At 30.0% G+C, this 18,509-nt stretch overlaps 1 protein-coding gene across 1 annotated transcript in view; it reads left to right on the top strand.

Moving 5' to 3' along the window:
- Positions 1–18,509, top strand: part of LOC113555708 — a 347,759-nt gene that overhangs the window by 43,752 nt on the left and 285,498 nt on the right. The window contains exon 2 of the mRNA XM_026960223.2: positions 11,117–11,176. Coding sequence (XP_026816024.1) covers positions 11,117–11,176 — 60 coding nt within the window. The remainder of the gene's footprint in view (positions 1–11,116; positions 11,177–18,509) is intronic.

Here is an 18,509-nt window from a genome sequence, read left to right as displayed (position 1 = left end):
GTATATACGATGTACAATACAGCTGCGGTTTACGGGGCCAGGTCGATGGTCGGCGGTAGAACGAAATTTGCGTATAAATCCAACGGGACAGAGTAAAATATTTACTTGGCGGGACGCGCGCGACGATATTCGGACGGAGAATTAAATTATTGTTTTATCATTACACGTCTCGTCAAAAACGCTTTTTCGAAAACGTCCATTGAATAGATTGAAAAAAATGAGTTGGTTTCATAGGTGTCCGGAGAGGGGAGGCAAGCTGCGTAATTTCCCCCACCCCCTGGTTTTTTCAAAATTATTTCTTAATTGAATGTCTTAAGATAAATTACTATTGACTATATTATAATAATCAGCCGTAAAAAATAAATACATACTTATTAGGGTGGTCATTATTTTCTAAACTTAACTATATTTGGTCCGTACCCACTAGATTTGTTAAGTACCATGAAAAAATAATTGGGGCAGCATTTTGAAGGCATTACTAACCCTCTTCTGGTGCCGACTTAGGGTTGAAAAATTGCAAAAGGAGGTAGTTTAGTTGCATTTCAAATTTATGTATGAAACTATAGCACTTAGCATAAAAATGTATAGTATCTTAATTATAGAGATTAATAATATCCATTAAAAATAATAAAACAACATTTCTCGTAAATTCATTATTTCCCAAGAAAATATTATTTATGTATTTAAAAAATTATTTTTTGACAAATTCCATTTTTTCAGTTAGTTTAATATGTTTAACAAATAAATTGGAGTCACTATAAAATATATAGAGTACAAATTATACTAAATTAAATTTTCTTAAAAAACGTTATTATTAACATTTTCTTTAGGTTAGCTGTTTTATGGTAACACTGTAACAGTCAGTTTTATGTAATTAAAAACTAAGAAAATGCACTTTTTCAGCCGTCGTACAGACATATTTTATAGTACGTATATATATATGACAATTCAAAGTGGTTATAATAAAATATTATAAAACGAATAATAGGTAACCATTACAAAAACATTAGATTAGATTATTTGCAGTCGATTGATAATTGTATAGTGAATAGTGTATATCTAGTAAAATTATAATATTTCTCCTAAAATCATAATATTGCCCCCCTCCCCTAGAAAAATGTTTGCAGACGCCTATGGTTGGCTTGTGCGTTATACATAATATCATAGTCTTTAGTATGATATTATTATATCGATATTCAGTCTCGTATTATAATAAAAATATATAAAACGGCGTATCGGACGATTGTCTTTGACCCGATGACCCGACAGTGACTATAATATCACGTCTATAATATTATTATTATACAGAATTAAGGGATATCTTACAAGTGTCAAGTACGATGGTTTCGATAAAAGGTTTATGCAATTTTTTTAAATAGTCCATTTAGGTCTAAAATTAGCCCTGCCGTTTGTATGATATTTTTACGTTAAAACCACCAAGTAGGTCGTGTAATTAATCAAATGTATTTTTAAAAAAAAAAATTATATATCAACGTAAACGTAAATGAGTTATTATTTTTGCTTGCATTACTGTTTTTTTTTTTTTTTAGATTTTCCGTTCCAGTAAAAAAAAAGTCACTCGAATCACACGCTTTAAATTCGGCGTGTTTAGATTTTACACTTCTTAGTACCACCAAAGTACCGAATGTATGTGCGTGTACATTGTTCATAATATTATTTTACCGTTTCACTCATCTGTCGTCGGTATATTGTATGGTTTTACGTCACGGGACACAAAATATAAAACATGTCGGTCGGGTTTAAAGTGAGTTCAACTCAGTGGGTTAGGCAAGTATTATAGGTAGGTACCTACGTATAACGTCTATTATTCAAACGACTTCGTTAAGTACGCGTCATATTTTATATGTTTATACAGTGTGCTTTTTATCGGATTACTTCTCATCATCGTCTCGAACGTCGCCAACTCGCTACTTTAGCCGTTTGACATTTTTCCTGCTTTTAATATGTACTAATCGGTGCGTTTTAAACTCATGAATATTCCCGCATATAGTCGTAAAAACAATTTGGGGTATTTATAATGCAAGACAACCTAAACCGAGACGCCTTTGGGTGATGTTTCAACAAAATTGTCTGTCCTTATTAGCTCCGAAAGCTGATTACTACGCAAAGCTTTCTCAATAGACTTGAATAATTAATATCAAATCATATTCATATTTCAAGTTTAACGTATGTTTAATGCACATTTTTTCCAACAACACAATCCGCTTAATGATTAAATTTTGATTTGCGGTTAATTATTCATCTTCCGTTTCGATGTGTCCCCGGTTAACTAAAAGAAAAAAGTAATTTCATTATTAACAATATATTTATCGTGCTTATTAAATTCTTTATTCATAAAACCCTCCATTTTTTTTTCTTTGTATACAATTTAAAAAGTTTATGGACCTGAATACAACCACCGTTTTACCAATTTTAATATTACTTTATAAGCTGTTTTGAAAATAATTTTGATAAGACTTTATCATTGAATCGCAGTAAAGATTACGATATAGAAGACAAAATAATATGGCTACGCGTATTACAATAAATTTTAACAATATGAAACGATTTTTTGTTCAAGCAGCCACAGAATGTATTAAAATAAAAAGGGACATAACTTTGAAAGTTTTAATTACAGTATAATGATAAAAAAAAAAAAAGAACATCTTTGATAATGTTTTTTTATACATGTCATAAAAAATATGAAAATATATTTTCAGTAAAAATGAAAATTGTAATTTATTTTGTTTTAATACGATAACTATTTTCGACTAAGAGTAATTAACGGCATTGTTAATTAATTAATAAACTACCCTTAAACAATTATTTAATTATGTTATTTTTTCTATAATGAATAGGTAGGTACTCGAGAACAAGTTTTGTGATCTAGACTCACACTTTGGATTTATTTTACGGTAAAGATTACATCCGTTACTAATTACATGTTTGCGTCTAGCTCCGTAACGCCCGAGGATAGAGTCTATTTTTTATGACGTGAACGTGTTGTACACAGGTCAGAGAACAATGTTTGTGGTAACGTGATAAGAGTACTAACAAGTAAAACACTCATGAATTGAACTGAAATAATAAAATAATATCCTTAACTAATAGTTCAAGTCCTTTGTAAATAATGAAATTATTAGAGTTAAAAAAAAATATATAATGAATAAATAACACAAATAAAAAGTTAGATTTTGATATATTATTATAATATTACCATATTGTTTTTTTCTTTCTTTTCCTCAGTCCAGATCATTCAGATTCTTTTCACTATCATTTCCAATCAGCAATTACCCCATTTTATAATGCCTATTCCTAATTTTACCATATTATCTTTTTAATTTTTTTTGAGACTGTCTATCCATATTTGCTCAGAAGACAAAGCGGTCTTTTGCTCACATATACCCATTTTATGATTTCCTCAATTATTCTACTTACGCTCTTCGCTCGTAACTTAACGAGTCCAAAACTGTTTTAATCCTTTTTTGTTATCGAACAGGTTTAGTATGCAAATAGCGCAATGGTATGGATCATATCCTATATAGTGGTTAACTGTATGTTATTTATTACTGATACCGTGGTATTGGTTTAAGAATTGTTTGTAAAACAAAGAAAAATATTTTACCGCCGATTTTAGTTATATGTGTTCTATTCCGAATATCTCATCGGTACACCTATATACTTAAAAGCTTTTACTCTTTCAAAAACCATATTTTCTACAAGTAAGCTTTGTTATAGAGGATTTTTTCATGTAAGTATCAAGAACTTCGGATTGATTTATAGTCAGACCCATCTATTTTCTCTCTGGTGTGAGAAAACGAGTCATTATTCGTAGATATCCTTCTGATTTCGCTAACACCACGACATCGTCTGCGTACGTCACTAGTTTAATTAATTTTTGACGTTGAAATTTGATTCCTATGCCAGTGTTAAGTACTCTTCTGACTGCTAATTCCAACGTAATGTTGAACGAAATTAGAAATAAAACGAGATACAGCCCCTTGTGTCAGTCCTGTCTTAACTATAAATAATTATTTTTAAAAATTACCGTTAAACTGAGCAGCGGTACTTAAAGATTTTGATACTTGTTCTTATCAACTTTATAGGCTTTGATGGTACACTAGATTTTTTATTTTACTCAATCACTCGAAACGTAATATAAAGCTGAGCGCCTTCTCATTGTTTTTTTTTTTTTTAAACATTGCTTAATTGTGTAATGTTATGATGAGTTTTATTTTCAGGGCTGTGCAATGTTCTATAATACTATTAATACTGTGTTATAATAACCATGTACGCATATATACGAAAAATAAATCATTATTGAAAATTAAATCAAAACTTTTTTATCTAATTAAATTTTAAACAAATTAATCTTTTAGTTTTCATTTTATGTATTAAAAAAAAAAAATAATGATAAATAATACGTTTTCAAGACATATAATACGTATAATATGATGTACAAAACAATTTTAGTATATCACATTGAATTTTTATTATCCAACTGTAGATTTATACTTGGCATATTAAATTAAACGCATAATATTATTTTATATTATATTAGTTGAAGATATCATTGAGTATTTTTAGAGACACGATAATATAGTAGAAAATATTTATTCGATCAAAGTTTATTTATTTTGGAAAAATCGTTTGATTTTTTTTTTAAGTGGATTTGTATAAGAATTGTACTCGTAATAAAATATTATATCATACTATGTTTGTGTCGTTTATATGTATATACTATGTTAAAATGGATATGATATTTTGCAATTACTATTTTTAACATCATTGTTTTTACGATATGCTCAACACACGCAACCAATACAATATTGTTACTTTGATCGGTTAAATAATAAATTTTACTTTATCTATTACTCGTATGAATGTAAACGTAAATTGCAAGCATTCATTTTTGGGTATAAAAACGCAATCATATTATATTATATTCAAATAAGAAACAAATTATAAATGGTATTTATTTTACACGGGATTCACACACGTGTACATATAAACACATGCAACAAACTACAACTATGTACATTAATCATTGTTGTATTATACTATTAAATATATAACATATTGGTATGCTTCATAATATTCTGTTAAATGAGAAAAACTTCAGTCATTAAAATTGTTGTTAAATTTTCTCGTATAATAGTAAATAAACAAATTATAAGTTCTCAAAGAATTTGTGTTAATTGCATTTAACCTTTTGTTATAATTAAATTTAATGTTAATAATATTAGTGTTGAACAATATTGATATTCAGAAATCACTAGTTAGCTTATCTTCTTGCGAGAGAGAGAGAGCAGATAAAGGAACCCTTCAAGTATTTTAACAACGCACTTCAATAATATGTGATGTTATATTAATATTTTGTTCTGCGAATGTTTTTGTTTGCTAATACGAATATAGTAATCTTACAGGTTTTCTGAGTTTACGGTCAATATATTATGTGGAGTAGTTGGAACTTATTCAGTATGTCTGAAGACTATTGTAATAATCGTCCAACGTCAATTATTGTTGTGAAACAACCGTGGACATAATATGATTAAATAAAGCGATTTTCGAAGAGAAAAAAAATGCTGAAAAAATAGGTCAATGATATTATGATAACAATTTACACGGTGACCTTTAAATCTCCGAATATCTTAGTGCTATGTGATAAATAATAACGACAACCGACATTTGTATCAAATATATGGCACTTATTAATCTCATCGCAAACACAACGGAATTAACGTGGCTAAAATCTAATAACGGAGGAACAGCCGACGAGATAAAACCAAAATAAAGAGGATGGTAGCAGCATGTATCATTTAGTATGTTCGCCCGTCAATAGACTGCGCGTAAATGGTAACTTCTCCGAACCACCGACAACGGACACCGGATTTATTTTCAGTCTAAATCATTAAGAATACAGATTTAACAAATTGTGTTCGTTGCCGGAATACAATAATTAATGAACCGTCTACGATTGCGATGAGCGAAAACCAATAACGGCCACTAGTAGTTATCACACGACTTAGAGTGATTGTTTTGAAAACATAATGTAGTAGTAGTTGATTGAAATAATATGCAAAAATGCAAACGTATAGTATGGTATAAAAATTATTATTAATAAGTGAGTACAAAATATAAATAAAAACATCTCTATATAAGTACCTACTATAGTAGGATAACGGACAATTCGAAAAAAAATTAATTTTTCTTGCGTTCTCGAGAGTTACGATTATTTTAACGAAATTTACCATTCGGTACTTAATCTATCCTATTTACAAAAGCATCACTGCTGGTCGTTACCAATGAAATCCTTTATTTATTTATGATAATCGATTGTTTTTACTTTAATCGTCGTTTGGGAAACCCAATCCTTATTATTAAAAACCTTTATCATAATCGTCTGTAATAAGATAATATTATTGTTGTGTACCACAATAATGTGCATAACATAATATGTGTTTAAATCCTGTAAATGTCCCAAAAAGTCCAAACTAGATCGTAAGTGAACATTAAATCATAATATACGTCGTATAAAAAATCTGTCGCTATCCAACGGTTGTGACGGACAAGCGTGTAATATTATTATTAAATAATAGCATGATATTGTGTTCGTCGGTAATTGCGTTTCGAGTTTATATTTTTAACTCGGATTAGACAGTGGCGTAATAAGCACGACAACGGACAGAGTGTTGTTATGTCGCCAGTGTATCCTGAATTGCATATTATATTTTAATTTTTTAACCTGATGTAACACAATTCAAAAAATAAAAAGAACAACAACACGGCGATTTCTGTTTTTTTAGTACGACGTCTTTTGTCATTTTATGTCAGCCACTTACACACTGTTTTCCTCCAGGTCTCGCCTTAATTAAACTCATGTTTAAGCTATGTTTGTTTTTCTATACGTTCTGCGATATTAACGCGCGAAATACTTTTGTTATTTGCCCTAGCACCTACACCTATTTTTAAACGAATTCCGACGCGTTTCAGCAGAACAAATGACGATCGATCAGATTCGAAAAGTAAATCAATCCACAAGATTTATTTAATATCAAATAGTTTTCGGATTTACCCGTGTGTACGACATAACGTTACGTAATGTCATATTTATATATAAAAAAAAGGACCCATAATTTTGTTACAGTTGTTTGAAATACTAGAGAATAGCGCTAAAATTAACACCAAACGTATTAGAAAATTGTATGTCGAGCTATCGTTATTTTACAGATGACCAAACTCAAATCATACCGCACGATACACATATATTTTATAATATATAAATCAATTTACATTTTAAAGGGGTTCGCATTCAAACAAAATCTTTTAAACTTAGTTTTTCAACGTGAATCGCGAATCGCAATGAATGATATTTAATGATAGATAAAATATTATTATATCAATCGATTAAACGGATAAAAACGTCAAAATATCGCGAAAGCCTTCACAATATTCGCGTTCGTTTATATCTGATTTCAAAATAGAATTGTATGTTTTTCATTTTCAGCATTAAAATATATGCATATTACGTTATACCGAACACGTGTTGTACGTCAGCCGAAGACGTTATCCGTGCAAATGATCTGCATCGCGTTCTTAACCCAAAGTATTGATCCGAATTTAAGCAGACTAAAATATGTATTATTTAACTCTTGCAATTATTAAAATGTCCGTGTTTTGATAGGACGGGACGGGCATGATATTAATATACGCGAAACCGCCGCCGTCCGTAATACACTGCGTATACGTAAACGCGCAATGCGCATACATAATATAATAATATAATATGCACGGCTCTCTCTCTCTCTCTTTCTCTAATGATCCGAGAAATGCTCATTTGTTGTAAAAATCCTGAGTGTACGTACTCGGTCTATTCTCTCCGCGGGTCGTTTTAATATCGTTCGTTTCATTTACCTATTTTCATTAGATTGTTATCACCACTGCAATTAGAGTCGAATATATCGGTCCACAGTCCCACCCTCGTTAACCGGCGGCACGTGTGACAGGGGACGGGTCCGTCAACATTGCGTGCATTTATAAACCGTATATAATAATAACAGTAATGATATGATATTATTATTATTATATAAGTATATTTGTACCTTGGGCCATGCAAATTTTTAACGAAGGGTGAACACTGTGCGCTCACACACACACACACGTCCTGAGCCTATATAATATATTATTATTATTATATATATATGTAAACGTGTAGTTGATGTTTTGTTTTTGTAACATGCGTTGCATTATACAATTTTTATTCACATCACACCCGCCGCCGGAGCGCGACCCTCGGCAAACACGAAAATATTGCAAATCCGTTTCCAGTTATAAAATATGGTCCGCGGATTACACGATGATTATAATTTGATTTAGAGAACGCCGTGACAGGCAGGCGTACACGGTTTTTTACTGGGCAGCCCCGGGACAAAAGGTTAAATCTCCAGATTTTTTCATCGGTGGGGCAAAAAACAAAAAACAAAATATTATAATATAAACACGCACATTCGTATACACATTCAAATGTACGTAGTATATATATATATATATATTATAATATACCTGCTGCTACGCGTGCGAAAAAAAAATACCGTACGCGTATACATTTTGTGTTTACAGAAAGTATGTGCACGATGTATACGTAGGTAGTGGATAGGTAGGTACTGGTAAAACGTTCGTTTAGCTCGGCTGAAAGCGGCTGTCAGTCTAAGGCAGCAGTCGAACGTATATTTACCGCCTCGACGGTAATGGTAATAAAGTGAAACGGACTGGAAAAAATAATATTTACCATACCTTATAATATTACCCCGTCGTGTGTGATGAAAAAAAATAAAAATAAAAATAATGAAAGAAGTCTAACGAATTAAATATGTCCGTCGAATATAATGCACACGGATAATAAAAAATAAATTCGTTGAATAAAACGTCGGAAGTAGATAATATTACTTAAAAGCTAAACTTTTGATTCCCTCGTAAAGGAATATTGTATAACACGTCATATTCGTTGATATTCATATATATATATATATATATAATACATCATGTATATAGGGACACGTTATTATGACACACTCGGTTGAATGAAACGTAAAAACGAATCGTAGCTATTTTCAAAGTATTTTCTTATACCAACCATAACAGTTATTTCAGATTCACGTGTATTATGAATAATGTATGATAGAACATAACATGAATTATATTGTAATTCGACGAACAGACATTACTCATTAGTAATTAAAAATATACATAAACAAACTTATCATGTATAGTCCATATTATTAAAGTTCTACTTTTTTCTTTTTTAATAGAAACTCACGAAGTTAAATTATACCAAACCACAATTTTATTCATAACGCGGGGTGGTTATTAAATCGAAAAACACTCGTTATTTTGAAATCCATTAATGTTTTTGAAAATATTTTCACATAATTTCAAGCCAAAATAAAACAATTTTTTTTTGAAAATTTTATATTTTTAATGTTTTTATCGTTATATATTTTTTTTAATAACACATATTTTTATTTCAAATTCTAAAGTAGAATATTTTTCGGAGTATATCAATACATACAAATTTAAATTCGGACGAGTAATTTATGAGTTAAAAGTATTAAAAGTTTAGGTGAGCGGAGTGGATAGGTACGGAGAAACCCTGCAAAATATTGGTCCATTACTCTACTTACTTAAACTTTAAATACTTCAAAGTTATAACACATAAATACTATTGTATTGTTGTATATGTTTTATTTCGACCGAAAATTATGTTATTTTTTTTTAAACGTTTATATATTTTGAATTAATAACTGTTGTCTGATAAAATAATCATCCAGTCCGGTAAATTATTACTAGAGTTGGACGATGCATAGTATTCAGTTTAAAAACATTGTCATTTGATTTTAACAAATATAATATGTCAAATAAATTGTTTGATTTCAAATTTTAATAGCGGAGTATCGTTCTCGTGAGTCGACTACCCATCGATAATTCTATATAAACACTATAACTCGCGAATTTATTTGTGGCGCATCAATCGTTTCGTCGATAATATATTATAAACTATTTCTATGGTTTAGTATTAGTATTATGATTGTAATTATATACGTTTTCTGGTACCCATTTGAACGGCTACTTAAAATTACATTTACCCGCAGCGTCACCGCCGCCGACAGAATTTTGTTCGTGTGCCTTGTACATAATATTACATTATATATGCATACACAGCACAGACGCGCGATCACCGCAGCAGTCGGCGAAGTGAGCTTATTGAATTTTCGTGTTTTTTATTACACTCACTCGGGAAGGGAGGCTGCACAACTGTACTACTGTAGAACAAAGAACTCTATCTGGCGAAAAAAAAAAAATTGAATTTAAAAAATAAAAATAAAAAACTATTCGGCATCCTTTCAATTCGAGTTTTTGCGTTCCGAGAATTTGAATTTCAATAAAAGTAACGATAATTGAACGTCTTATTGTCTTTCGGTCCCGAGACCGCCGCGGAAACAATAAGACGCTATAATATATAATATAATGTAATAGTGATATATACACATCACAGTATTTATTTTATTATTATTTGCGGCCGTTATGAACCGTAAAATGTGCGTACACTCGTCACTATCTCGTTTGTACACGATTTGCTGTATACAATATGCATGAGAATATTGTACGTCGCGCGATAACGCTGCTGTTACAGTGTTACGCCAAAGCGACGGACGATAGCCGCTACTCGAGTGTACTCGAGATTCGTTCAGTAGAGCGTGTATCATTCCGGTACGCGTTTACTAAAAGTGAATTTTCAATTATAAGAGCCGGTGCAGCCGCCGCTCACGGTCCGGAAACGGATTCGTTCCGGGCATTTGAGGCAAACCGGAAACCCAAAGACAATCGACCGTTTTAGCATATTATTATTGTTATATGCGTACAATACTATATAATATTATATATTGTTCTCTCTCTCTCTCGCGGGAAAGGCCGTTGTCCCGCTCGCCCGTCATCTCGCGACCGAGTATCAACACTGCAGGGCACTCACTAACGTCTTGTTTTACCGCGAATCGCCGGTATTCTCCCCGACTTGAAAATCACACTGATTATATAACTTTTTTTTGTTGTTTTTCCACAGGTTGCAACGCGAAGATCGAAAACCAGTTCAAACTGCAGTCCGCACCCGTCATACGCGAACGTGAGTACACACGACATATTTATCTGTCACACTTTTCAGGCATAGTTCCGGACAAAAAATAGTGAAAAATACAGCGTTGCCGCGTTTAGAACGCGAGTGCAAACCTTTCCGCGCGCGGGATTCTGTAATCTCACAATTATCTTTTTTCTTTTTATACCAAAAATGAAAATAAAAATATTTCGATACAATGACATCCAGAAACGACGTTCCATGTCACTATAAGAAATAACTATGATTACATACGTTTTGAACGAGTACCTCCATATAGGCTATCTATGTGCAAGCATATAATATATTATTAACGTTTATATTTTTATCTCCAATGATTAAAAATATTATAAATCAACGATATTAAAAAATAACAATCTTACAAACTAGCAATAGTTTTCCATTTGTTTTATTCATCTTTGAACACTGTTTCCTAAAAGTTCTCTTTCAACTCGAAAATGTAATTTTTGAAGACTGAACTTTTTCCCTGGAATCCGCACTATAAATCGAATATAATAAATACATAAACATTATGACCTCCTAATGATTAGATACAGATTATTGTTACCTGAATACCTTGAAATTGTGCAAAAGACTAAAGAAATGGTAAGTCTTAGTTAGGTGTGTAGGTTTTTGCATATCAGACGCCATTATTTTTTGTTAGACTTATAAGTACTCAAAAAAGATTATGAATAAATAAACTTTAACACTACTTTGTACATCTCCCCAATATTACAAAATAATGTGCACGATTAGCATTTCGTGAGTGTTGTGAAATTAAATCAAAAAATGTATTTAACATAAAAATGCTTAGAATATGATAATTTCCTACCGTCTAAACTGCGATCGGATTAAATCTAAAACATTTTTTTGCAGATTTCAATCCTGCACCTGTGTTAAATTATTATTGTTTTGGCTTATAGGTATACACTAGGTGTTTTAATTTTCAAAAACATATATCCTTTTGACGTTGAATTGATACAGATGCACGGTGGCGTATGTGCTATATTAAATTTAAATTAAATTATTATTGTGTTCTATAGCTGATTCTAAGCGGTACCACTAATACCAGTATTTTCGATGAAATAAAAAAATACACATAAATTCTGTTTCCTGTTTTGAAAATATTTGCCTAAGATTATTTGAACTTTTTTGTTTTTCACTTCAAACCAGAATCCAATATGACTGATACGTGACTTGCAATTATTTTTCACCGATATAGTTTTTAGATAATATTTTATCTTGTCAACATATTATTATGTGTATACCCAGTACCTTATAATTTTGAAGTATTATTTAAATTTTAAATAAATCTTTAAGTATATTCGTTCGTATTAAAAGTATTATGAGACACTTAAATTTTATAATCAATGCAGAAGACTTAAAGTCGTGCAACCATTGCATTTATTTGTTTACCCTAATCTGGATTATTGGGCTCTGGTAATTATTAGTGGGGATGATTTATTTTCTTTTGTTTATGTTTAAGAGACATTTATTTTAAAGTGTTCCCGTCCCTTTAAACGGATCGTTCATCAGTACCTATTATTACTTAATTCTTTTTCAACTATCAAAATATAAGACTATCTGAACACAACTATTGGACGAGATCCATAATAACACTAGCACATTGCTATGTGTAAAACATTTTTCAATTTAACGGGTTTAAAGACTAAACAGCTATTAATTGGCAACAGATAAAATCAATGTCGAATTACTTGTTGTCATCCCGCAATATAACACTGTATGTTCCAACATCACTAGACAACCTACACGACCATAGTATGTTATTTATAATATACGCCACGTGTATGGATAAGCGCGTATTAGGTCACTATCGTTAGACATGCATGTATAGTGTATAGGTACTTTATGAAAAAAAGTGTATTTTTTCTCAATTTTCGAATAGTATTATTGGTTGGATTAGGCAACTGTTATTTCTACAGGTATGAATAATATTATGTAAAACATGTATTCGACGATCGTAATATTAAAAAAAAATATTATTTAACGCATTTCTATATTGGTTTTCTCACTCAAGGGTTTCGAAAGGCGATAAATATTTCACAATCCTAATTCTAAACATTTTCTAGGAATTTTCTTTTAAATTTAAAACATAATATTATTACAGTTGGATGATTGATATATTTTAATATAATTATATATTAAAACCCTACAATGCGCAAATTAAAAGCAAATTGAGTTGTAATTTCAAATTTTTTTTTTTTTATTTTTGAATTTAGAAATTCAAAATTATAATCTGTTCCATACACGGAACAGTTATACAATCAATTAAATGGCGGTCAAAATTATGTTTACCTAAATTCAGCTGTTGGTTATCAATTAAATATAATATTTCCTAACCAATCATATATATTTTCGGACTGTTAACAATTAAATTTGATTTTATATCAATTTTTATATAATCACAGTGAAACTGTAACCAACAAGCATATGGTTTAGAATGTTCTAAACAAATTTAAACCTATATAAAGTTATCATAACTTATAAACATTGTATTTATAAACATTTCTACTTTTAAATTTAACAGCTGTGATAGAAATACTAACGATAATTTAGGAGTTATAATAATAAATATAAACTGTTTCATATATGGAATTATGCGCAGTGTAGGGTATATTATATATTAAATTATTCACAATTTTTTTGTATAAATTTAAATTATTTGATTATAATGAATTGTGCATTTTATTTTAATTGAAAATAGCTAGATATAAACTGAAATTTTATTGAAAATGTACTATGCAATTTACTATACTCTCTTAGTTCTAGAAAGGTCAAATATATTGTAAAATCATAGTTAATATTTAATTATATATGAAAATGGGTTTGGAATTTTTTTATCACTATTCCCAAATGTACCTAAAATTAGTTAAATTAATGAAACTATTCAAGTTTGGTAAAATTATCGTTAACACTCATGCAATTATGTGAATCTACGTTTTTAGTACTGAATAAAATAAATCGCTAGAACTTCATCAATCATATACTATATGATTAAAGTCATGTGATTTTTACAATGAGTTTTTATACTTCCAAGAACAATAATGGTTTATATAAAAACGTGGCAGTATCAGATAAATAATATACTAATATCCCAATAATAATGATAATAATAACAGGGTATATTCAATCACGTTAATAAATATTTATTTTAATCTACTCCGAATCTAAAATCGTTCAGCTTTTTACTAAAAAATATAAATCATATAATATGACCCATTTTCAAAGGATTATAGTTTAAACCTCAACACTCCGGAAGATAATATGATATCCGTAGACAACGTTAGAAATAATGCGAAGTCAAACACAGAGACAAAGATCATGAAAGAAAATGTTGGCCATTAAATAAAATTTACTACTTTGAGTAAGCAGAAAATGTGAACAAAAAACACAGACTTTACGAGTACAACGGATATTATGATAAAATAGCTTCCAGTTTTTAAGTACACATTAATATTGACTACATAATATTATATGTTATTTATTAAATGCTATTATCTTGTGATTAAGTTAAAAAAACCTATTTAAATCGTATCCGTGACGTCGAAACAACCCGCGAATTTACGAAAACACATTTAAAAGTAATCCTACACGATATTAATTTTGTATTACATCATAAATATTAAAAACAATGGAAAATAAAATATATACGTTTCTCGACCAAAAACCGCCACAAAGATTTATATAAAAACGGTATAAAATCGACGTAAAACCGGCGGCGCGGTTATCCGCTAAACGTCTAGTGCAGTAAAATATCTACTATACGTATTAATACCAACTCATCTACCTGTGAGTTGAATAAACTTATTATCCTTAGAACGCAATAAATATAAACCATAAATATGTAACGCAAAAACGAGGGATATGGGAAAAAAAAAAAAATCAGGATTTCCCAAGTTTGCAAAACCAACTCTCTAACACACTTGGCACTAACCACACGTCTACAGAATACAGTATAAATTATATTTTTTTTCCGCCGTAATTTTAATACGCTGCAAAGGACGGTTTTTATTTTTGGAATCGTTACTATTATTTCTACTATTTCGTTGTACTCGTTCAACTTAAAATAGATCGCATTTAGGAACGGCTGTACCCTCAGCTGTATAGCATATACAGCAGCAGAAGTTTCGTTATTATCGTATAAGACTCGCGTGGTTTTTGTCGATAGCGCGTCGTCGTTGTCGTCTACTACAATGTTGTGTGTTACGGCGTGAGGTGGTGGGAGGGGAGGAAGGATGTCGGAAGGCAAATTATCTTTTCTGAAATCGGAACCACGACCGTTTGGTACGAAGATTATTCAGAAGAGCCAGTCACTAAGAGGAAATCTCTATCTATATATTATATTGTACAGTATATAGTATGACGATGTAGTATATAAACTGTATGTATGCATAAATATAATGTATACTAATTTGGTATATTGTGTACAAGGGGTTCACGATGATTTTCCGTTACCATGAGTTAGGTTAGGTTAAATGAGAAATCGGGAAAACACGGTGGATAGCTCTTTGTGGTAGGTAGGTACAAATTATTCCGTCGAATTTCTCAAGAGTTCCTATTGAAGTTTTACGACTTATTTGCATATTTTCTATAAGATATATCCTTGCTGTTTGTCTGTATTTTCGTTGGTTAATTAAAAGCGAGCCCTTCACCGGTTCTTAATTTAATTTAAAATTCCAATCAACGTCAATCATTTATTAAGATGTAGTGGAGTGTAGTCTGCAGTTCATTTGAAGTGGCTAATAATAATGTATATATAAAATAAACTCTTTCACTACTATTCTGAAAGTTGATATTAATTTTAACATTTTTTTTTACGGCGTTATATTCAATAATAATAAAAATGATAAAAAGATATTGTTTTACAGACAAACCATTACTCTACACAATTTTCTCGATTAAATAGTGACCACCGATGAAAGGTTGACATTTACAAGTCTTTGCTTTAACGACATAAACTGAATTAGACAATAATAAACCTAGTATGAATATTTAAATACATGAAAATTATAATTTCAATCAATACTTTTAGATTTTCTGTTACAAATTCGTTCACTCTCAAATTCACATTCAATTTACTTTAGTATAAATTCAATTAACAAGAATTTTTTTAAAAAAACTTAACTAATTATTTTTTTAACACCATAATAATATTATCTCTGTGATAATAAAATGTATTAAATTATTTAAGTACTTAGAAGACAAATTTCACATTTCATAATATATTGTTCAATGTTTTGTTCTTACTACAAACATTGATATGTCATTTTTGAGAAGAAAAACAGTAATTTATTTAATATAAATAACACTGACGTTATAATATTGGGTATAATATATTCTAAAATACTAATAATACTTTTTTAGTTGTAAAAACGTATTTTCAAGAAAGTCGATGTTTTTTTGTTAAATATAATAACCCCGTATAACCTACCAGGTTTTATTTTTTTAGTAAAAAGTAGAATTATTATCAGCCCGAACTAATGTTTTGATTTGAAATACCATCCAATAAGAATCTAGCAAACAATGATTTTTTTTTCGTAAAAAATCCATGTTTTTTGTTTGTGGTTGCTCTAAGCTTTAATTTGTTGACATTTGAAAACATAATAGGAACATGGAAAAATCTTTTTTTTTTTTTTAGTCCAGTAGTTGTTGACCTGACATTTTACTGAACAATGTGCTTTTATTATTATTCTAAAAGGTTTTAGGTGAATTTATCCTAAACGCCTATTCTATAATTCAAAATAATTGTTTAAAGTATATAAAATTATTTAAATATAGTGTTAAAGTTTAAAATTGTTATCCATCAAGGTACACAATCTGGTGTTTATTATAATAACGTCGGTGGTATTACAAAAATAAATGAGGAAACGTGTCTTAGAAAAAAGTTGTCTTTTAAACGTGTTGATTTTATGTCTTTGAATGAATGTCAGGCAGTCCATCACGCTAAGTATTAATTGCAGTTTACTGTTTAACTCAAACTCATACTAATGACTAGGTACATTCAACTCTTTTATTGTTTAAACGTACAATTTGTGTGTTTGTACTATAAACATTGCGATACTTAAAAATCTCATTACGTTATCATTTTTTTTTAAAACAGTTTTTGTTTGCATGTATAATATTGTAATATAGTTTTGAATTAAATGTGACTAGGTGCGCATCCAGAATTAATTCGTTCTTTTGAATAACTCTTGGAGATTGTTAATTTTTTTTGTACGTCACAATTCGTACAATTATTCATCCCGCAAGTCCGCCATAAACACGAGGTAGGTATTAAAAACAAAACGTTAAACTTTTCAATAAATTTAATTTCAATCAGATTATGGAAAATATTTTTGAACTAATTCCAAGGGTTTAACCACATAACCACTCAAATCGTTTCCGACCAAAATATTATGCCTCGTGGCTACCGGCCGTGCAACGATTAAAATAATAATAATTCCTAAAATAAGGTTTATCGAACGTGTGTCGGACAACAATTTATCTTAAAATAATTAAAACACTCCAGAATTCTATAAATTAATATTCTAATCAAAGCGACTTTTTATTGTTTTTTGTACATTTCGTTTTTTTTTTTTTTAGCAGAATATTGCGTACCTATTATTTTATTATTGACTAGGCTGACATTAAGACGAAAAAAAAACGGTAAAATTAGCGATTACTGTTCATAGTATGGAAAGTATCTCTATCTCTACAAACGTATTATAAATGTATCGTCATTTTACCAAAAATAACGTAAATATAGTTGTATAATGCTCCTCGTCACACACAACTGCTCGAGTTTATATTATTACATTACACGCTCATTATAATAATTATATATGAATGCGAAATATTATCGCGATTAGAACATTACTCTACTACCGCCACCACTATCAGCACCGACGCGAGTGAAACCAGATGAGTACATTACAATAATTAAGACACGCGGCCAGTACATATAATGTCATGTAGCTATAATAGTTCATTTTTAAATGTATTTAATTAATACTATTACGACATTAGGTGTTTTGCTGTTTTTATTGCCCTACATACATAATATGATTTTGGTTTTCTTGTCGCGTACATTTTAATTTTGTAATATTATGTTAACATATTTTAACGACATATTATTATAATTATTTTGCGTTACGACTCTTAGAGGTCGAGGATTGAAAAAAAAAAACTATAACTGATGGAAAAAAAAAAACACGATTGAGGTGGATAGGAATTTTAAACATTATCTTCGGTCGATCGCATTGTAGCAATCCAATAACATTGTGTAAATACTATAAAAGCCGATGTAGCATTTTATCGCTATGTATACAATAATCGAATAATTATT

Source organism: Rhopalosiphum maidis, chromosome 3 (assembly GCF_003676215.2).
Source record: "Rhopalosiphum maidis isolate BTI-1 chromosome 3, ASM367621v3, whole genome shotgun sequence".
NCBI lineage: Eukaryota > Metazoa > Arthropoda > Insecta > Hemiptera > Aphididae > Rhopalosiphum > Rhopalosiphum maidis.
This window is presented reverse-complemented; position numbering and strand designations above follow the sequence as displayed.